The sequence below is a fragment of the Myotis davidii genome, unplaced genomic scaffold (genome assembly GCF_000327345.1).
Source record: "Myotis davidii unplaced genomic scaffold, ASM32734v1 scaffold1277, whole genome shotgun sequence".
Classification (NCBI taxonomy): Eukaryota; Metazoa; Chordata; class Mammalia; order Chiroptera; family Vespertilionidae; genus Myotis; species Myotis davidii.
Genome location: NW_006290682.1, coordinates 1,844,647 through 1,867,635, shown reverse-complemented (window position 1 = coordinate 1,867,635; position 22,989 = coordinate 1,844,647). Strand labels below are relative to the sequence as shown.

General features: G+C 44.6%; 1 protein-coding gene across 1 annotated transcript in view; it reads right to left on the bottom strand.

Moving 5' to 3' along the window:
- Positions 1 to 22,989, bottom strand: part of ARHGAP6 (Rho GTPase activating protein 6) — a 95,885-nt gene that overhangs the window by 8,123 nt on the left and 64,773 nt on the right. The window contains exons 9-10 of the mRNA XM_015563958.1: positions 14,190 to 14,287; positions 2,000 to 2,271 (exon numbers count right to left, since the gene is read on the bottom strand). Of these exons, the coding sequence (XP_015419444.1) occupies positions 2,000 to 2,271; positions 14,190 to 14,287 (370 nt within the window). The remainder of the gene's footprint in view (positions 1 to 1,999; positions 2,272 to 14,189; positions 14,288 to 22,989) is intronic.

The window sequence follows — 22,989 nt, the reverse complement described above, 5'->3', positions numbered from 1 at the left end:
CGCCCTTTTTGTTGTTGCTTCAGAGAATATTACATATAGGAAACCTGCCACTAATTTAAAAGGGCAAAACTTAGATATCAACTATTACATCAAAGAGGCAGTCGATCCATGATTCTCTCTCATCATTGATGTTTCTCTCTCTCCCTTTCCCTATCTCTTGGAAATCAATAAAAATTTTTTAAAAAAGTAGCCCTACTATGAAAAAAAATATATACCATTATGTATGCATATGAACAAGGACTAGGAAAATAAAGTTTCACATTTGGAAAATCAATTTAATGCCTGATGGAAACATGGGTAACTGCTTTTGTTATTCATTTTCTAAAAAAATATATTTTATTGATTTTTTACAGAGAGGAAGGGAGAGAGACAGAGAGTTAGAAACATCGATGAGAGAGAAACATCGATCAGCTGCCTCCTGCACATCTCCCCACTGGGGATGTGCCCGCAACCCATGCCCCTGACTTGAACCAAATCCGGGACCCTCTAGTCCACAGGTCGACGCTCTATCCACTGAGCCAAACCGGTTTTGGCTTGTTATTCATTTTTAAAGTTATTTTGACAGGAATATTTGTAAAATAAAATAAAGATGCTATGATTTAAAAACATGCACACAGAATCCTTTCAGAGTGACTCTTCGGGTTAAATGATAAATTTACGATAAAGTAGCAAAAATTTGTACTGTGTCTTCTAATTATTACTTAACTAGAGACCCCGTGCACAAAATTCGTGCAAGGGGCTTGGCCCTCAAAGCCTGGGCTTTGTCTAGAAGGTCGTCCAGTCTAATTAGCACATTATGCTTTTATTATTATAAATGAGTGTCCTGCTAAGTCCCGGCCCCAAGGAATTCCTCTATGGAGGGAAAGAACAAGCAAACATCCAGTGGCCAAATACATGTGGGAAAAGCTGCAAACCACACACTCCCTCCCAATGCAGCTATTCAATGGTGACCATTAGCGCTTTTAAGACTTGGAGAAATTGTACAATAGAGATACCATTAACTTGGTTAGCCCAGCCGTTCCCCAATGTATTTGACCATGAAACCCTTATTTTGCCTAAAAATGTTGATCTCCCTGGAGACTAACATTATGTTCTTTCTGGAACACGATGTCTTGTTATATAGTAGGTTCAGTTTGTTCTCTTTAGAAGAGTAACAGCAATAACTGGATGACATCTTAGACTTCGCAAATATGCACCCAAACTCTAGGACACACGGAGTTCCTGGGATGCTGGAAGGAAAAGAGTCAGCTGGGAATATCGCTCTCTGGACAGGAGGCTGCTTCCCAGATCCGCCAAGACAGCGGTTCTCAACCTGTGGGTCGCGACCCCTTTGGGGGTTGAACAACCCTTTCACAGGGGTCGCCTAAGACCATCGGAAAACATATATAATCACATATTGTTTTTGGGATTCATCACTATGCTTTCATGATGTTCAATTTGTATCCATGAAAATACACCCTGCAGATCAGATAGTTCCATGGCGATTTATAACAGTAGCAACATTACAGTGATGAAGTAGCAACGAAAATAATTTTATGGTTGGGGGTCACCACAGCATGAGGAACTGTTTTCAAGGGTCGCGGCCTTAGGAAGGTTGAGAACCACTGCTCCAAGAGATGACTAGGCTCACCACGCCTTCCTCTTCCTGGAGAACATCTGCAGCCATACTCACTAAAAGCTCTCTGAGCCCGAACCGGTTTGGCTCAGTGGATAGAGCATCAGCCTGCGGACTGAAGGGTCCCAGGTTCGATTCTGGTCATGGGCACGTACCTTGGTTGCGGGCACATCCCCAGTAGGGGGCGTGCAGGAGGCAGCTGATCGATGTTTCTCTCTCATCTCTGTTTCTAACTCTCTACCCCTCTCTCTTCCTCTCTGTAAAAAATCAATACAATATATTAAAAAAAATAAAAGCTCTCTGAATTGCAGAAACAGAAACCTAGGAAGGGAGGGAGAGAGGGTCCGCAGGGCCCACGCCACATGCAATCACAGGCCCCGTTACCTTTTCCAAGCCGTGGTCCAGGAGAACTCTCCCTTGACTTCAATGATGGCAGGTGGCCCACCAGCATGTACTGCTCTGGTCCTCTGTACAGCTTCTCCGAGCCCCCCGGGGCCGTGTTCTCTTGCATAGCCAGCAGGGAGCGCTCCGACAGCACGGGGGAGTTGTTGTCATAAGGGGACAGGTCTCCGCTGGAGGCCTTGTTGGAGTCTGTGGATGAGTGCCTGCCTCCCACCGAAAAGGAAACTTCCGACCTCAGCATGTCATCAGGGCTTCTGGCACAGGGAGACAAGGACAGGCGTGTGAGGATGCTGACAATCGGCGACAGATTCCCACAATGTGACCGTTACACACATGACAGGAGGAGAATGCATGGACACAGGCTGAAACGAACCAAAGGAGACCTTCAGGGCAGGATTCTACATCCATACGGTGAAAGCGTTTCCATGACATGGCCAGCAGAGGGCAGTACAACTCAACAGATGTTACTGGAGATGGCAAGGCGAAGACGGGGAGCATGAGGGGTGGATCCCTGTCTTGTCCAATGTGCCTCACTGAAATGCCTGTTGGACTTGGCTTTCATTTCAAAGTTATAGCTTAAACCAGTGGTTCTCAACCTTCCTAATGCCGCGACCCCTTAATACAGTTCCTCATGTTGTGGTGACCCCCAATTTCATTGTTACAAATGGAACATAATGAAAGCATAGTGATTCATCACAAAAACAGTATGTAATTCTAGATGTGTTTTCTGATGGTCTTAGGCGACCCCTGTGAAAGGGACGTTCGACCCCCAAAGGGGTCGCGACCCACAGGTTGAGAACCGCTGGTCTAAACACTTACGGAAGATTGCTCAACCAATGATGAAAAGGGTGAAAGAAAGATTAAAATATCAGAAGAAACAGAAACCTCTTGTCAAAAAGAAAAGATGATTCTGTTTGCGGTAAGATGAACAAAATGTACTCGTTGGAGAATTTTAAAAGGGACCGACATTCTGTTGGAAATAGGATTTGAAGAAAGGCTTTCCAAAGACAGAAATGTCTGGAGAGGGAATTGAGTCAGGGGCAAACTCTGGGGAGGGCCGTATATGTGCCAAACGGTCACTACTGGGCGTTGATTATAAGGAATGAAAAAGAGCAAAAGGCTGAAATGTCATTATTGTGATCCATCAACCATATTTATGACTATATGTGTGGGAGTGTGTGCTCACGAACACAGGCAAATCAGAAGATTCTGCATATTTGATTAAAATTATAACGAAATAAGAAATTTAGAAATAGGCTGAACTTGACAGAATATATTCAAGGCCTTTAAGACATTTATTCTTTTATTTTTATTTTTTTGTTAATCCTCACCCGAGGATATTTTTCCATTGATTTTTAGAGAGAGTGGAAGGGAGGGGGAGAGACACAAAGAGAGAAACATCGACGTGAGAGAAACACATCGATTGGTTGTTTTCCGCAATGCCCCGGCCAGGGCCAGGGATGGGTCCTGCATCCGAGGTACGTGCCCTTGACTGGAATCGAACCCAGGACCCTTCAGTCCACGGGCCAACACTCTATCTATGAGCCAAACTGTCCAGGGCTAAGATATTTGGGATTCACATTTGATAGCATTAAAATATAGCATTTCATTGCTAAAAGTACATGTAGCAACCATCAATTATCTTGAATTTAAGACATCCATTTAACTGAATATTTATAATTTTAAATTAATCTTTTATCTTATTAAGGTAATAGCAACAAACTAATTGTGGTGAATATTTTGTCATTATTTTGATATTATAGTGATTCTTTCTGGCCATGGGATACCATTCAGTCAAATGATATTCTAATCACTCAATCATTCCTGACTGTTGATGGAAAAGAGGCCCAGATCTTAGTGTTGTGTTAAGGGCTTATTCTGTTTGTGGTAGCAACTGAAATATGAATTCCCCATAGGGTTCCTGAGGCTATTCAGATTTTACATAATCCAGTATATAAGAGTGTATGTTTCATGTGTGTGTGTGTGTAAAACAAATAAATAACGTCTGATGCTCACTATCTATTAAGTCAGAAAAAACTGGTAGATAACTCTTTTAATTTCCTCAATATCCTGAATTAAAAATAATTCAGATAAAACTATGATTGAGACTTTACATGAGGTTTATTATGGCTTCATAGACAACTTCTCTTCCACCAGCTAAATACTTAGTGTAAGTACATCCATCCTTCCTGTGACAATGATGATAATGAGGTTGATGCTACTGGTGACAACAGAGGCATGTATAAAATGGCTGAAAAGATAAATATCTGACTATCATTGGTGTCCATTGCATTTAACTGCATCTCAAGTGACTCTACAAGGCACCAGTCCTTTCTACAAATAGATATAAAACATACTAATTAGCATATCCATTACAGTTCATATGCGCATGAATTGTCACAGCAACAAAAATAACAGTGAAAATGTGAAGGGAACGGGAAAAGGAGAATGCCAGGAGCGTGAAAAGAGTGTTTGCAGTCTTACCTGGGAACATCTGTATTCTCTACCTTCCTCAAAATAGTGGCCCTGACAACATCTTGAAGGGAAATGATGACAGATTAAAAATTCCAGAACCTTCTCTGTTTCCCCCGCCCCCCCCCCACTTCTTCTCTTTACTAGTCCTCACTTTCTTTGGGTTTAATGTTTCAAAACAAATCTTTTGTGATCTGAAGGTAAACACATGCACGAGTAACCCTTTCCTCACCAAATGGTTTTGAGCATGCAACACGGAGGAAGGGTGCTCACAGGGGGGCTGGCTTCTTCTGGGGTTTCCTGCAGGGGTTAGCGTGCAGGAGACAGGCCTCGCAGCATGTGACATGTGTCGCTGGTCACTGAGACAGCCAGGGGCTTGAACACTTTCTGCTGAGGGAATATCTTACCCACGTGGAATAAATAAGTCCTTTCCTTGACGCCTCTTTAAACAATCTTTTTTTAAAAAACTTTATCTATCTATTTATCTATCTATTTATTTATTATTTATTTTGTTAATCCTCACCCAATTATATTTTTCCATTGGTTTTCAGGGAGAGTGGAAGAGAGAGGGAAAGACAGAGAGAAACATCGATGTGAGAGAGACACATCGATTGATTGTCTCCTGTACATGCTCCGACCAGGGCCTGGGCCAGGGAGGAGCCTGCAACTGAGGTACATGCCCTTGACTGGAATCAAACCTGGGACCCTTTGGCCTACAGGCTGACGCTCTATCCACTGAGCCACACCAGCTACGACCTCTTTAAACAACCGTATGGGAAAGACCCAGACAACAACCGTGTGGATGATTTTCCAGAAACGTTAGGCCTCCTATGATGAAAGAAAACTAAAAGGTACTTACTACTTCTGCTGGGAAGTGAGGGGAAACGATTTCTTCTCCATATCTAATCAAAGAGAAAGGAGTCTCCCTAATTCTAGTGGAGGGAACACAAAACAGCTGGACACTTGTGTGTTATCATGGGATTAGCTCTGGGTGAGGAAACTTGACTATGAAAAGGAGAAAAATTGCATGTGTTGAACTGGTAGCTACATGGAGCTCAGCTCAGAATCGGGGTTCTATGTTCTTATTAGGGCTAGAAATCATATTACTGGATTAATTTCAGTTGTTTCCCTTGTTTAGTTAACGTTTTTTGTAGTCATTAATGAAAATGTCTCCTCTATCAGCCATGGTGTTATATCAATGATCATGAGTACATAAAGCCTATTTTAAAGAGAGTTAAGTCGATTCATTAGCCAAAACAAAATAACTATCAGAACTACAAATACCTTTTTGACCCCTCATATTGGGAGGAAAGCTTTAGAATGGTCATATTTTAGCTCACGGAGAACCCTCTAGTTTTGTCTCATGTCTTGCTCATCTGTCTTATAAAACATACAGAAGAAAATACATTCAACAAAATAACTTGCAGATTCAGCCAATGGTTATGTGCATAAAGACACTTACCCTATGTAAGAAGTTTCTCTTATGTCTCATTACTAGAGACATCTGGGTTTCTATCAAACAAGTAGGCTATTGAACCCTATGGAACCATGCATCATATATATATACTAGGGGCCCAGTGCACGAATTCATGCACCTTGAAAGAAACTGTGGGCTGTGAGACTGTGGTGGGCACAGGGGCGGGTCTCGGCCCCTCCCGCTGCGGCCCCCGGTCCCGTCTGCCAGTAGCCCCGTTCCCACCACTGCCGCTCCCACATGCTGATGGCGCCAGCCCTGCTCGCATCCGCTGATGGTGTGGAGTGATTGGGGCTGGCACCGACAGCAGGTGCGAGTGGCGGCTGCTGCCCTGATTGCCTCTCAGGAGCAGGGGGAGTTGGAGAAGCCCTGAAAGGTGATCGGGGCCTGCAGCTGCCACTCACACCCGCTGACAGCGCTGGGCAATAGGGGCCAGCACTGAGCATCGGCAGCAGGTGCGAGCACCAGGTGGGAGCACAGCACTTGGAAGCAAAGAATTTTCAGTAACCACCAGAGGCTCACCCCAATGACAGCAACCAGAACCCCACCTTGGTCTGGCGTCCCTGCTCAACTGCTCCACCATTCCGCCGTGGCCGACGCCTGCCATGTTCTGTGAGTGCCTCCTGGTGGTCAGCACACCTCATAGCGACCGGTTGTTTGGTTGTTTGGTTGTTCCACCGTTTGGTCTATTTGCATATTAGCCTTTTATTATATAGGATATATATATGCCTAAGCGATTGTTACAACTGGTCGACTGAACAACCGGTTACTATGTGGTCAGTGGCCAACTTTCCACGGTCCCTCCCTCTGGCTGGCTGACACCAACTGGGACTGGGCAAGATGGTTCCAATTGGCCCCCATTGCCAGCCAGGCTGAGGGCACCCACCTGTGCACGAATTCATGCACCGAGCCTCTAGTGTAATAATAATGTATCTGACTTTGCAATGAGTGCTAAAAGGCTCTGTGTAATTGGGGTTCCCCTCGAATTGGTGTCCTGGAGCTTCTGGTGTGCATCTGTGTGTTTCACACCCCAACTGCATCTTATCTTCTCACTCCATTGTTTTCCTGTCCCCAGTTTCTCAAATTACTTACCACAGTACTGTTCCACTTTACATATTTTTTTCAAGTCGCTTCAATAAATTGTTTTTGGACGGACATTCGGACAGGGAAGTCACACCCACATTAATTGTTGGGGGGACTGAAAGGGCAGCATGCTTCATGAGAACATTCAGTTTGGTTAAAATAAAACAAGAACAATAATAATACGTAACATTCTTCCTCCATTTTCATGGTTATGACCGGATCTGATCAAGCAGGGGTGAGAGAGGAGGGGGTGAGGCCACTGCCCCTTTCCTCTGTTCTTTGGGCTGACTCTGCAAAGAAACTTGTTGGAAATGCAAATTCTCAAGCTCCATTCTAGGCCTACTGACAGGACTGGCTATACTATATGGGGCCCAGTGAAAAATGAACAGGCAGGGCCCCAAGTTAAAAAATAATTAAGAATTTCAAGACGGTGAGAGCAGATCATTAAGCCAAACGTGGGCTTCTTCTAAGTGTGGGGTCCTGTGCGACTGTACAGGTTGCCCCCCCACCTCCCCGCCATGAAGCTGCCTACTGTCAGGGACTGTCTGGATATGGGGCTAGCAAACTGTATTGCAAAAAGCTCTCCGGGTCATTTTGATGCATGGGAAGTTTGAGAACCTCGGATACCAAACCAACCTTCTCTTCCTCAAGCTATACATGCAGCCGCGGGTCAAGGATCTACTATGCCAAATCAGGAGAGATGCCACAAATAATGGCCCAAACCTCTGCACTGGCTGGCAGGCGGGGGGTAAATGGAGTGGTCTTGACCTTGAGGTGATTGGGACCACAGCTGAGTAAAGGAGGGAGAGTGTGCCCATGCCAGTGAGCTCCGTCAGCAGGATCCAGATCACTGAATGGAGTTTGGTTATTGATCAGAACGTGTTAAGGAGAGAAGGGGACAGGAGAGGCCAAGCTGCCTTTCTCTGCCCTTCTCGTACATTCTCCTAAGTCAAGCCATCAAAGTGACCACAGCTGGGGTCAGTGAGGTGGTGGCCATAGTTGCCTAAGAACCCCTAATCCAAGACCTGTCTCTCCACATGAGAGCCCCCCAATGAAAACTATTTTATTCACACCTCAGGATTCTCCCTACAACATAGGCAGCTCAGAGTTTTAAGAAATTTTCGTGTCATTTCATTGCTTTAGCATTAAATCTATTGGAAGAAAAGTCTAGGACTCCCGTTTGGGGATCTCTGAAAACATAAGATAAGCAGCCACCAATGTCTTCTCCAGGATTTGCCTCTAAGAGGATTCCACTCCATGAAGACAATTTGAACTTCAGTGCTCCAAGTGAAGGCAATAAAATATTCATGTATTAATTTATATAAAATATTGACCCTAACCAGTGATTCGCTAGATGAGAATAGTTTAAAAGACACAGTCACCTCATTGTATGTCTTGGGGTGTGATGGGTTTGAGGTTGGAAATCTGGTGGATGGGTTGCCCGTTGACATGGTCTTGCTCCCATGAATGGATGGATCCCTCATGAGACCTGCCAACCCCAGGACCATCCGCAGCATGCATGGCTACTCTCAGCTAATCCACGAAGCATGAGATGGACATGGAGAGTGAATCGCTTTCTCACCCTTAGCTGGTCCCTCCATGTCAGGGTGTAAACACACCGGCAGGGCACTGTGGGCAGGCCTGCCCTGCGGCTGGAGGCACAGAACTCGTTCTGTGGATAAATGGAAAACTCCGGTTCAATCACCGGATGTGGCTGACCCAGCTCCTGGAGGAGCTACGCCAGTGAGAAACATCCGTGGAGATTGCAAACTTGCGTTGGCTTCATTCTTGGCTCAACTGATAACCCCCAGTCTCTTGGAAGCAAAGCATAGAACCATCTCAGACGTTATGAATGGTGCTGGGAAAGGAATCCACTGCCACAGCAGCTCTGGATTGATGGGGGATTTTCCCATGAATCAAACTCAGTTCTGCAAAGCATCCCTTACGCAGAATCCTAGGGACAAAGGTAGCCTGCGCCGAGGAGAAGCAGACATGGATCCAAACTCCCTACCAGGAGACGACAGTAGCTCCCTGGCATTATTGCTTATCTGGTGAGTGAGTTTTTTTAGCATACCCTTAAATTTTGCACCTCGGTGAGTGCCTGCCTCCCTTTTCTCACCCTGGTCCCAGCCCAGATATGAAACCTTGTTCTGTTGCAAATGCCTGTATTCCACATACCCTGTCCTCTGATAACCTTCCGTTATCATTCCCCATTTCCTTACATCCCGAAATCCAAGGAGGGGCTTTTAGTTTAAGGATCTTTGAAGAAAAGAGCATATCATTCTAATGAATATACCAGACAAGCAATTTTAAAACCTAAAGTCTTCATTGTTAGTAACAGAAATGTCTTTTCTCCCTTTGGCATTATGTTTCAGTCAACGCCAAAAATGTAAGCAGGCAAGCAGGAGAAAAATAATGAATCCTCCTTTCACTCCGCCAATTCTATTGTTGCATAAAGAAGAGAAAAACTCCCACCAAAACAGGAACTTCCCAAGCACCACTGAGTGTTTGATCTTTCAAGACAGAAGTTGTAATAAATCTGGTCTTTTTCTTGGTTCTACACTCTTTTGAAAAGTTACTTTTCCACTCCAAATCTTGTGCAGTTCCCACGTGGGGCACAGGATCTGAAGCCTTTTTTTAGGTATATGTGAACTGGTGGCAAAGAACAGAAGCTTCAAGAAAAAAAAAAAACAGCAACGAAGGGACCTGATTCAAACCCGGGACCCTTCAGTGCGCAGGCCAATGCTCTATTCCTTGAGCCAAAACAGCTAGGGCGGTGGGCTGCCTTTAGACACTGCACACAACTTAACGTGGATGGAGTCTCTCTTATGCCATATTGCCTTCATAGGTTGCTATCTGCTGGGTAGCAAGGTAAAATCTAGTGATGCCCACGTCTTTGGTAAGTAGTTATACATGAAGAAAATGGTGAAACTTGAGGTGACATGATAGTAATCAGTAGCATTTATTTAAAAACATATACTGCCCTAGCCGGTTTGGCTCAGTGGATAGAGGGTCAGCCTGTGGACTGAAAGGTCCCGGGTTCGATTCTAGTCAAGGGCACATGCCTGGGTTTGTGGGCTCGATCCCCTATAGGGGACATGCAGGAGGCAGTCGATCAATGACTCTCTCATCATTGATGTTTCTATCTCTCTCTCCCTCTCCCTCTCTGAAATCAAATATATTTAAACAAAAAAAACCCTAAAAACATATACTATTCTAATAGCACAACTCTATAAAGTTTTTAAAAGTTTTTATCTGTAGTTTACAGATGAGGAAACTGAGGAAGAGAGAGAGATGAATTTATTCATCTAAGACCACACAGCTAATAGCAGTGGAACAAAAACTTGAACTCAGGTCATCTGGCTCTGCATACAAAGCTTGCCAGAAGCATGCTATTCCATTCAGGGCTGTGCTATTGATGGATAATGGACATACCAAGGTAGCCAGCACCATCTGGCGGCTGGGTCACTATCATTCGTTACCACTGCGGTCTATCATTATCATGGATTTATGGTGTGGAGTATGGGTTCCCTTCTTTTGTCAACCCAAAGACCCCTTTTCAATGTCAAAATTCACCCCCTGTGACAGGAACTATGTAGTGTCTATTGCGGAGGATCTAAGCCAGAGATTCGCACCCCTGGCTGCTCAATAGAACCACATGGGTTTGTTTTTTTTAAATCCCCATGTCCACACTTCTGTCCAGAACAAACGAGTCAGAATCTCTAGGGGTGGTGCCCGGGCGGACTTGTTCTTCAAGCTCCCGGGTGGTTCCGATTGGGCAGGCAAGTCTGAGCCCCCTGGCCCAGCACATCCCGTTTTGTACTCCGTGCCATCTTTAATCACACACCTCCTACTATTTTGACCCTTGTCGGCCTCCTTCTAAGAGGTGTCCCAAAATTCACGCAAGAAGTAATTTTGATAGAAAACACAGGTTTATCATTAAAAAATGTAAATTTGTTATTGATTAATAAAGGATACAGTCTAGGGTTATGTATGGAATAGCACATCGGGTCAATGGCCTCCATGGCTTTGCTGGCACTTACGCAAAGCCATGGTCTTCATTGGCCTTCATTGTCCCTGCTCCTGGGCCATCATTGGTGCTTGGTCATGCTTATCAAATTGAAGGGATTGACATCAAAGGGCAACAGATATTAGAATCTGATTCAATAAACCAAGTCAAATTAGGCTTTTATTTGTTGTTGTTAATGCTCACGCAAAATTCAAATCTTGCGTGAATTTTGGGACAGCCTTTACAAGTCTGTGAACTCCTGAAGTCCAGAACGCGTCTTGATGTTTGCAGCTTTCGCTGCTCAAAGTGTGGATCACAGCATCACCTGGGAGCTTGCGAGAAACCAGATTCTCAGACTCCCTCCCCCACACCTACCGGTTCAGAAAGAGCGTTTTAACAAGATCCCTGCTGACCTGGATGCGCAGGAAAGTCTGAGAAGCTCGCATTTAAGGCAGGAACAGACTCCCTGCAGCTCGAGGGATACGACTCTCAAGCCTCAAAAGGCCATTAAAAAGAAATGTCTATTTATTAATTTATGTATTTTCCCTTTATGCCATCATTATCGACTTTCTGGGCTGTGTCTTGGTCTGTACGTTGAAGAGAAAAACACTCTTCTCCTTACTAAGGCTTCTCCACATTTCCTGTTGGGTAATGCCAGCCTCTGCCAAGCACAGAGCCCCGCGAGCTCCCCTTTTCCCTGGAGCCTGACACTCACCTAAGATCTCGCCCTAGCTCAGTGGTTCTCAACCTTCCTAAGGCCGCGACCCTTTCATACAGCTCCTCATGTTGTGGTGACCCCCAATGTCATTGTGACAAATTGAACATCATGAAAGCATAGTGATTCATCACAAAAACAATATGTAATTATAGATGTGTTTTCCGATGGTCTTAGGCGACCCCTGTGAAAGGGTCATTCGACCCCCCCAAAGGGGTCGTGATGACCCACAGGTTGAGAACCGCTGCTCTAGGGTCAGCCTGCCCCGACCTTACAATCCCCATTTTCACAGGGATAGCGAAAAGAAGACGCTAGAGTAGAGAATAAAAGGTTCATTTCCTGGCATTTCTATGCAAAGAACATACTTGAAAAACACATAACGATAACTATTTATCAACCATCCTTCAAAGTCTAATGCCATTTAACAACAGAAAATTGGCGAGTCAAAACCAGTGGTTGTTTTAGGTGTGTTTTCTAGCTGCCCCCGCAGAGTAGCCACGAAATGTTACAAATGCAGCTTAATGAGAGACTCGCAAGTAGACGTGCCCTCTGATAATGTTCTCTTGCGCAGAGAAGGGAAGCAAGCGAGTTCATTAAAATTCTGGGGATGCGACTTACACTGTGAAGAAAAGCCATGTGATCTTTCAAATGAGGACTTCTACCTGGATGACAGTTCCAATTCTAGGAAACTTTTAAGTGAACCGAATTCTCTGATGTGAAAAGCAAGACCGTGAAATGCCAGCCAATTTGTGTAATTGGAGGGCGCTTTTATTCGCTCGCACCTCTTTGGCCTTGAATTGGGCAGAATGTCTTCCTTCCACCACAGGCCTGATCATGACCAGCAGAGAGACGGTTTTTCAAAAGTGCACTTGAAAGGATGAGCCAATTAAAACTGCTCCCGCTCTGCAGGAGACAGGCAGCTGGATTTAGCAGAGCTATTAGTGTAATGACCCAGGAATGAAGGAGATCTGAGCAGCGCAGAATTCCTTTTCACCAAATTTCTCTCAAGAATATAATATTTTTGTATAGGGAGTAGTTTTAAAGGAAAATTAACACATCACATTTGGCGTCAGCATTAAGGGACACTTTCACATGTGTTGATGTTTCTAAGGTATCATTGAATAGGATAGACCAGTGGTCGGCAATCTCATTAGTCACCAGAGCCAAATACCAACACTACAATGACTGAAATTTCTTTTGAGAGCCACATTTTTTAAACTTAAACTACATAGGTAGGTACATTGTTATTCACTTCACGTACAGTGAGATTGAAACTTCGTGGCCCATGCGCAGAAGTCGGTATTTTGTGGAAGAGCCACACTCAAGGGGCCAAAGAGCCGCATGTGGCTCTCGAGCCGCAGTTTGCCGACCACTGGGCTAGGGCAACAACTTTTTCTCTCCCAAATGTAAGGCTGGGGGTCATGGTGGCAACATCGCTCCTGGTAATGGATGCACTATTACCCCTTAACTGGATTTGACAAGTGCTCAATACCCCCATATCCTCTGCCTCTGTAGCCAATGGTTTCAATGAATCAGAAAATCTGACTCATGTAAAATTCCAGTGCTCCTGGTTTGGGGCAAAAATGGTGGCACAGCAGCCCACAGCACGGCTTGCATTTGACTCAATGCAACTACAATGCACGTGGAGACCAGCGTGTACTTTTATCCAAAGGATGCCAGCTAGAGTGGGCGGGGGAGTCAAGACGGTGCCACCCTAATTTCAAATGGCACCTGGGCCTGGGCTGGGGCCTGTCTGGCGGTTTGGTGATGCGTCACTCGTGCTGGTAAATTACACATGTCAGACGCAGGCAGGCTCAGCCGTACGGGCCCCTAAGAACAGTTATCAGAATTCTGCAAGGAGAATCACTAATGTGTCTCCTAGTCTGCCCCTGGAGCTTCTTGCCAGGGACTTAGTGCTTTTTTTTTGCTGGTAAACACAGTCCAAAGGACGTCAAGGGACTACAAAAAGCCAAACATGAAAATGAAAAATATCCTGTCAAGCAGTCCCTAATGCAATAAGTGGATCGGTGGGGCTGGAGCAGTTTCTAGTGAGGTGGACTGATCAGCTGTGCCAGTTGCCAAAATGGCACTTCAAATCACCCTGCGTGGTTATGTAAACTTTTCTTTTAAAAAAAATATATTTTCTTGATTTTTTTACAGAGAGGAAGGGAGAGGGATAGAGAGTTAGAAACATCCATGTGAGAGAAACATCGATCAGCTGCCTCCTGCACACCCGCTACTGGGGGTGTGCCCGCAGCCAAGGTACATGTCCTTGACCGGATTCGAACCTGGGACCCTTGAGTCCGCAGGCCGACGCTCTCTCCACTGAGCCAAACCGGTCAGGGCTCTGTAAACTTTTCTAACTTTTCCGAAATGGAAAGAGAAATCGCCAGGCGGCTGGAGGGACTGGCATACTCACGAGGACTGGGAAGCCTTCCTTCTGAGCAAATAGTCCACCACGTCCGGGTCGGTCTGCAGCAGGCTGACCAGCACCTCGTTCTGCAGATCCGGGGGAACCTGGAGGGGCCGAATGTTGAGGCATCAATAAAACCATCCAGAAACAGGCCAGCCATGCCGCTGGCAGCTCCATTAGAGCAGAAAACAGAGCCTTCAGAGTATAAGAGAACAGAATGACTGGTTGGCTAAAACCAAGTCGATGCCAACTCCGACAGCTAGTTGAATTCTTAGGGCAAACTGGATGATTACCCAATAGTCATATGGAGTCCAAATTGTCACTTCACCGACGACTGGAGAGACAGTCTGATCACTTGGCTACCTCTGTTGTTCAGACTAGATTGTTCTTGGCTTTGAATCAGAAAAAGACTGTAGCTCAGAGACACGGTGTTCATAATTTATTGTCCAAGTGGGGACGCTTTCTAGGGTTCATATTTATATTTATGCCCAGACAATAGGCATAAGTGACAATTGTCTTGGGCAGTTCTGGAACATGTCATCAGTTTATTAAGAGGACAGGTCCTTGAGCCAGACTGCTTGTGTTTGAGTCCTAGTTCCACTTGCTAACTGTGGGACCTTCGGCCAGGTACATAACCTTCCTACATTTCTGTTTCCTCACCTGTAAAGTGGAGATACTAATAGTATGCACCACAAACAGTGGCTGTGGAGATTAAATGACTTATTAATTATATGTTGAGGACTTCGAATAGTACCTGGCAGATAGCAAACACTGAAAAAATGCAGACTACTACATCTGCACATGCCATTTTATTATTCAGTGCCTGTCTTCATGCCTTCCTTGCATCCTTGCCCATTAACAGTTACATTTCTTGCTTCATTATCTGACAAGGCCTTCACTAGAGTTCTAGAGATGAATGTCCCATATTTTTCCAAGCCTAACCTACAGTGCATTAGAAAATGGCCTTATGATCCCAAATCACTCACATGGAAATGTTCTACAAGAAAAGACTGGCCCAGCTGGCATGGCTCAGTGGTTGAGCATCAACCTATGAACCAGGAGGTCATGGTTCGATTCCCAGTCAGGGCACATGCTAGGGTTGCGGGCTCGATCCCCAGTGTGGGGCATGCAGGAGGCAGCCGGTCAGTGATTTTCTCTCATCATTGATGTTTCGATCTCTCTCTCCTCTCCCTTCCTCTCTGAAATCAATACAAATATTTTTTAAAAAGAAAAGACTGAACTCGGCTCTAGTGGGTTTCTATGCTGTAGATGCTGGTAGCTCAACCAAAGGAAATTGAAACTATTGAGAGAAACATGTCCAGTCTGATTCTCTCAGATGTGGGCTTGGAGATAAGACTCTTAAGAACTGTGGGGACAAGTCTTCAGAGAATAAGTGGTTGGTGGGAGAATTTGCCTCCTGCCTCTTGCAGAACTCAATTCCTCTTGAGTTTTGAGAAGCTGGAAATAATTTTATTAATGAAAACAGGGATGAGAAAGCAACAAAACAGTTTCTTTCTTTCATAAATCTGTTCCTCCTACTTTATCCTGAATCATTATGAATGCCATTGCCAAACCCTCGTCTCACAAATGCAACATCTGGGTCGCATTCAAGCTTCTCTGTGTCCTTTCCACTCCCTGCTCAGAGTCAGGAGGTCTCATCTCCATGATGCCCGTTACTTCCTTCCCCTGTCTTCCATTCCAACTGCAATGACTCAAGTTCAAACCCGCATTGTCTCTCTGGAGTGGTCATCTGTTTCCAGCCCCCATTTCCCTCTTCTTACAACAGTTATACCCTAAGTTCCCTGGAGAACCAACTGTTCCCCAACCCTACGCTCAAGGGCTCAAGGGTGAAGTGTAACCTAGACAATGTTCTCCCTCTGTCCTTTCCCCACCTCCTTCCTTTAATTCAACACATAAATATTCAGTGAATGTTCACTGACTGGCCAGCACTGGAACCTGGGATTCAGATACAAATCAAACAGACAAGAATCTTCGTCCCTTAGGAGCTGACCATGAATATGAGAAGCCTGACATTAAACAAACAAAGCATAGCACGAACCCTATGGAGAAAAGCAAAGCTAAGAAAGGCAGATGGCCGAAACCGGTTTGGCTCAGTGGATAGAGCGTCGGCCTGCGGACTGAAAGGTCCCAGGTTCGATTCCGGTCAAGGGCATGTACCTGGGTTGCGGGCACATCCCCAGCAGGAGATGTGCAGGAGGCAGCTGATCGATGTTTCTCTCTCATCGATGTTTCTAACTCTCTATCTCTCTCCCTTCCTCTCTGTAAAAAATCAATAAAATATATTTTTTTAAAAAAGAAAGGCAGATGGCGAATTCTAGGGAGAGGAGTGCCATTTAAATAGTATAGCCAGGCCACAGAGAACCTGACTTTTAGCAGAGAACCGAAGTTGATGAAGCCATGGCAGAAAATCATTCCAAGCAGAAGAAAAAATCAGCAAGATCTGGAATCAGGAGCAGCAAGGAGGCTAGTGAGGTGGGAACAGAGTGAGAGGAAGGAGGCTAGTGAGGTGGGAACAGAGTGAGAGAAGGAGGCTCGCGATAGGAAGTGGCGCGGGTGGCCAGGCCAGATGTTGTGGAGTTTACGGGTCAGATAAGGGTTTCTGTTCTCAATCTAAGTGGGTGGAGCCACTGGAGGTTGCGGGCAGAGGACTAACATGAATTGTCATCGTTCTGGCTGCTGAGTTGATGATAGATTGCAGGAAAGCCAGGGAGAAGCAGGAAGTGCAGCTAGGGACTGCTGATACATCTAGAAAGATGCTGGAGTGTTGCAGCAGAATGGTGAGCTGATGAGAACGATTTGGATCTTGGAGATAAGTACAGACAGAAATGATGGCATTAGCTAATTTTGGGTGGAGAGAGAAAAAGAGAGAAGGACTCAAGGGTCCCAGGTTTGATTCCGGTCAACGGCATGTACCTGGGTTGTGGGCACATCCCCAGTAGGAGGTGTGCAGGAGGCGGCTGGTTAATGTTTCTCTCTCATCGATGTTTCTAACTCTCTATCTCTCTCCCTTCCTCTCTATAAAAAAACAATAAAATATATTAAAAAAATAAAAAATAACTTTCCATAAATTTTGTTAAACTACCCTGTAATTCAAAATTTTCACTCATTCAACTAGGCCTGATTGCAAACCAATTGTAATTGTTGAGATTTGTTTTATGTATTATATGTGACTTTTACTTGGTAACTAATGCAAATAGGAAAGGTTAGTGCTATAAGTCTATCTATATAGTTTCTTTCTGAAAGACCCAGGATACCATTTTGGCTTGGAGACACTATTTACAAATGAATAAAAAGACATAGTTAAAAAACGTGCATCCATGTACCACAAGAAGGGTAGCTAATATTTTCCTATTATTTTTTTAAAAATATATTTTATTGATTTTTTACAGAGAGGAAGGGAGAGAGATAGAGAGTTAGAAACATCGACGAGAGAGAAACATCAAACAGCCGCCTCCTGCACATCTCCTACCGGGGATGTGCCCGCAACCCAGGTACATGCCCTTGACTGGAACCGAACCCGGGACCTTTCAGTCCGCAGGCTGACGCTCTATCCACTGAGCCAAACCGGTTTCGGCAATATTTTCCTATTATTATGTAAGGCTGACCACAGTGTACATAATCCATTATTTTAATTAATTTATTTATAGCTCATCTTGTTACAAAATGATTTAAAGCAGCTTCAAAGATTAATATGGCCCTGGCCAGGTTGCTCAACTGGTTGGAGGGTTGTCCCGTGCACCAAAAGGTCGCAGGTTCAATTCCAGGTCAGGGCATATACCAAGGTTGTGGGTTTGATCCTGGTCGGGGCGCATGCAGGAGGCAACCGATCGATGTTTCTCTCTCACATCAATGTTTCTCTCTCTCTTTCCATCTCTCTAAAATCAATTTTAAAAAAGGAATGGTTCAGAAAATTGGGGCCAGTGGGAAAATGAGTATAAATAATTTGAAATGATACCTGGAGCTGAGTTAGTATTCCGTCAACAGTATCGACTGCTGTTTTCCCAATAATACCTCTAATTTTTGTATATATTTGCACATTTCACTGCTCTTACTTAATAACAATTTCAAGCGAATTGCTCAGTTAAATTGGATGAGCATTCATTTTCTATTAATTTAGACACTTAATCCAGAAACAGAAGTAAAAGGAATAGATTGATAGGAAACAAGAGCTCACAGCAAGGAATAGCCAGGTAGGCTGTTCCTATATGCATTCCTTCTCAGGAATTAGGATGCTGTGGAAAAGGAATTAGGACTAAGAGTTGATAGCCCATGAGGTTCAGTTTTGGCTCTGCTGCTTGTAAAGAATGTAAACTTCTGTAGAATTCTGTTCCAGCATCTGAAAATCCAGGCATATCCTATCTGTCCTCTATGGAGGTGTTATGGGGATCAAAAGGGCTAACGAAGCCCTAGCCGGTGTGGCTCAGTGGATAGAGTGTCGGCCTGCGGACTGAAGGGTCCCAGGTTTGATTCCGGTCAAGGGCATGTACCTTGGTTGCGGGCACATTCCTAGGAGGGAGTGTGCAGGAGGCAGATGATCGATGTTTCTCTCTCATCGATGTTTCTGACTCTCTATCCCTCTCCCTTCCTCTCTGTAAAAAAATCAATAAAAAAAATATTTTTTTAAAAAAGGGCTAACGGATTTGAAAGTACCTTACCAACTGTAAAGAGGTTTAGAGTTACAATATTTTATTAGAAACAGACAAAATAATTAATAAATTAAACACTTAAAATCAAATCAAATACAAGCAGATAACCTGGAGATGGGCAATATTTGCTTTGTAATTTCCTCCTTGACTAACTCACTCATTGCTGCCTCTTACCCTGTGTGCTCACAGAGAAACAGCATGTTCTCTTCTGCTTAACGCTTCTGGTGGGTAACTAAGTTACAGGATTTTCTCTGGATATGTCTCTGCTCCTAACCGTCCCTGAATTTTTAGAATTATATTTTGTGACTTCTTTTTTAAAAATATATTTTATTGATTTTATAGTTGAGAGAGAGAGAGAGAGAGAGAGAGAGAGAGAGAGAGAATCATTGATTGGCTGTCTCCTGCATGCCCTCTACTGGGGATTGAGTCCACAGCCCAGGCATGTGCCCTGACCAGGAATCGAACCATGACCTCCTGGTTCATAGGTTGACACTCAACCACTGAGCCACACCAGTCGGGCCGTTTTGTGAACTCTTGGCCCCTCAACTGCAATGGTCTTAAGACCAAACTCTGTGTAGCCTCTCCCTTCTGGTTCCTTCTCTTCCATCAGACCTCAAGTCTTTGGGTTTGGTCACAACATTAGAAGATAAATTTCCAGAAGTCAGGGATTATCTGACCTGTCTATCTGGAACTGATACAGAGGTTGTAGTTTTGTCCTAAGGTTGTAGTTCTGTCACCTAGCCTCCTCTGCAGCTAGGGCAAGATCACGTGTGTCAATCCTGACCAAGGTACCCCAAGGTGGGTCTTGCAGGAGATTTTGGAAAAGGTTCCCCTCCATATTGCAAAGAGATATAGGAGAGGAAACACCTCCATCACTAGAGGTGATGTTGGCTACAAGAGAGGCTGGAAATGACTGCAGAATATTGCTGCTGAAGATGGAAGAGCAGAGAGAGTAGAAGTGTGAGTAAGCTGCTAAAGCTTTATCCCCCTGGGCTTCTGATTATGCAAGATAATAAATCCTGATGTTTTCATTCACTTCCAGTTGCTTTTTCTCCTCTGTGCAGTTAAATGCTTCCTAAAAAATGCCTCTCTTTGCTCCTTTGCCTCTCTACTCTTTTCTCTCCTAAATTCCCTACCTGTAAACCCATGTCCCTTCACCCACTTAATAAATATTGTGCTTTCAGGACACAGGCCATGGTGGTGTTTTCCACCCAATGGATGCATAATGAATGTTGTAGAAATGGTTATAAATAATAAAAAGTAACCCAAGATTATTTAGCTTCATGTTGTATACTGCCTTTGCTACTTTTGTCCAGGTCAACAGTTCTCAACCTATGGGTCGCGACCCCTTTGGCCATCCAACGACCCTTTCATAGGGGTTGCCTAAGACCATCCTGCATATCAGATATTTACATGATGATTCATAACAGCACCAACATTACAGTTATGCCATTTTCATTCATGCCATTCCACAACAGTTTGTCTACCTCTTCAATTGCCTGTAATTGTTGTTTGGTGAGCATTTTCACTGCCTGACCAACATTGGTGCTCTCCATGGCATCTGCATGTTTAAAAATTGTGCCAATCAGATGTGGCCAGCAACAGAAACATTCTCTGCTTGGTTTGTTGCATGAGAGACGCTTTGTGTCAGGCAGAGGTATCAGCATGAAAGGGTTGTCCGGTCAAGAACTGAAGTTTTATTCCACAACTGGTACAGTTTTTCCCTGAACAACTTGGTCTAGAACCAACTTGTTTGCTATTGGAGACGTCAGAGAACTGAGTTTGACTGCAGCTGTTTCACTGATGGTTCACTACATGTTACAGGTGCATTGGGTATGGGGTATATGCGTATCACCTTCCCAATTTTTCGGTAAATCTAAAACCATTCTAAAATAAAACATCCACTAAAACAACACACAACATACTAGGCAATGGTAATATGTGGGGGATGGTAGAATGGACCACTGAAAGGATGGGGGCGTATGGGAAATGGCTTAGAGGAAACACCACCTCCCTGCCACATGCTGGACAGTCATTGAACTAGAGGACATGAGGGAGAGACAGGTCCGTCTGAGAAAAACTTTAGGAGGTTCGAGGAAGCTCCCCTTTCTCTAACCAGAGCATCTGAGGCCTCTGCATCCTCTCCCACCTCCCCCTCCTGGATGGTCCAGCTGAGGCTTTGTGATGTCAGCCTCACCATGGTAACCCCTGTTGGCCAATCAGAGCTGAGGGGTGTGGCTCCTCATTGTCCTGGAGAGTATATATAGGGGCCAGGACCCTCACTTGGAGGAGGGCCTGTTGCTACAACAAAAACAGTTACTAAGAAAAGAGTGTAGACTAGTTTAGATAACACATCTGACTCCAGCCACAACGATGGACGAAGAAGCTCCAAGAAAAAAAGTGAATGTGAAGTGCGTTTCCCCACTCGATGACCAGGAAAAGGAGAAGGTCAGACTGCCCTACCCATATGCCTCCCCTTCCCCAATAATTCCTCACCCAAGACTCTGGCCTTGTGCTTTTGGGCACAGACACTTCCTCATTCAATCCACTGTCAGTCTATGACAAGCCCTTTTCCCACCCATTTCCCGATTTCCCCCAAAGCCAATGTTTTTCTGTGTTTAACTTGTCTCCCAACTAGGTAAGGAAGATAGTGAAGATGCTCATCTCTGTCCTTAAGCTGAATAAAGACAAGAAGGAGGGAGGCAGGCAGAAATACAAAATTATAGTTCGCTACAGGAAGGGACGAAAACATCGAGTCAGCCAGCCACGAGACGAAGAAGAAGAAGTGCCGGGATGTTCTACCACGAGCCAACTAGATAAGGAAGATAATGAAGATGGTCAACTTGGTCCTTAAGCTGACTAACTACAAGAAGGAGCGAGGCAGACAGAAGTGTAGAATTGTAGTTCACTACATGAAGGGACGAAAACCTCCAGTGAGCCTGCCACCAGACGACGAAGAAGAAGAGCCGGTGGTTTCTACTACGACTGATGCCCAGACGCCACCAGAAGACCCTTAAGCATGTGTAGCCTCTCTACAAAAAGTGCTTAAGAAATTGGCATTATGAGATCAAAACATAAATGGTCTCCGTGAATAAATACCACTTGTGAAAAAAGCAAATGTGTTTGTATTTCTGTGTTCTCTGAATGGGGAGGGAGCAAAGGAGGGGGCAGGTATGTGAGAGACCAAAACATAACTGGTCTCCTTGAATAAATAGCACGTGTTAAAGCAAATGTGTTTGAATTTTTCTATGTTCTCTGCAGACCAGCCATTCCATAGTTAGGCAGGCACTGAGAAGAAGGACAAGGTGAAGACTGAAGAAGTTTTTCCTTAACGCTTCATCATGCTGGCAAGGAAGAAAACTTGTTGTTTCTGCGTGTGCTTGGCACTGGGGATGGGGCTGGGGGGATGGTGGTGGTAGGGGTGATGGGGAATGGCGTTGTGTGAGGGTTGGCAGTGTGTCATAATGACTCTGATTTCCATTTTAGATGTTAGACCATTGACAGCTTCAAGCCTCATTCCTTACTCCTTCCTGTCCAGCCACCATTTGGAGAAGGTGATAGAAAAGGAGTTTCTTATCCTAAAATAGATACAAATATGTCTAAACTTAACCATTGGTACAGTTGTATTGCCTCAATTTCCCATAGTCAAAGCACCTATTGACTAAAATATTTTTTAGTGCATAATGGCACTCTGAACTAAGGAGGTTGCTTAATATTATGTAAGGGTGTGTGGATGAATTTGGAGGGTCAGAATTCATTAAATTTAACAAATTTTTCCCAAGTGCCTGATACATTCAAGGCAGCATATGGCAATTGAGGCACATTAATGAACAAGAAGAAGCAAAGAGCCCAGGACCAAGGAGCTTTGTTGAAGGATGACTCAAGGCAGGAAGAGGCAGAAAAATTAGTAGACTTTGCTCCATGGCAGGAGGTTAAAAAAAGTAGAAACATGCCCTAGCCGGTTTGGCTCAGTGGATAGAGCGTCGGCCTGCAGACTCAAGGGTCCCAGGTTCCATTCCAGTCAAGGGCATGTACGTTGGTTGCAGGCACATCCCCATGGGGTAGGGGGTGTGCAGGAGGCAGCTGATCGATGTTTCTCTCTCATCGATGTTTCTAACTCTCTATCCCTCTCCCTTCCT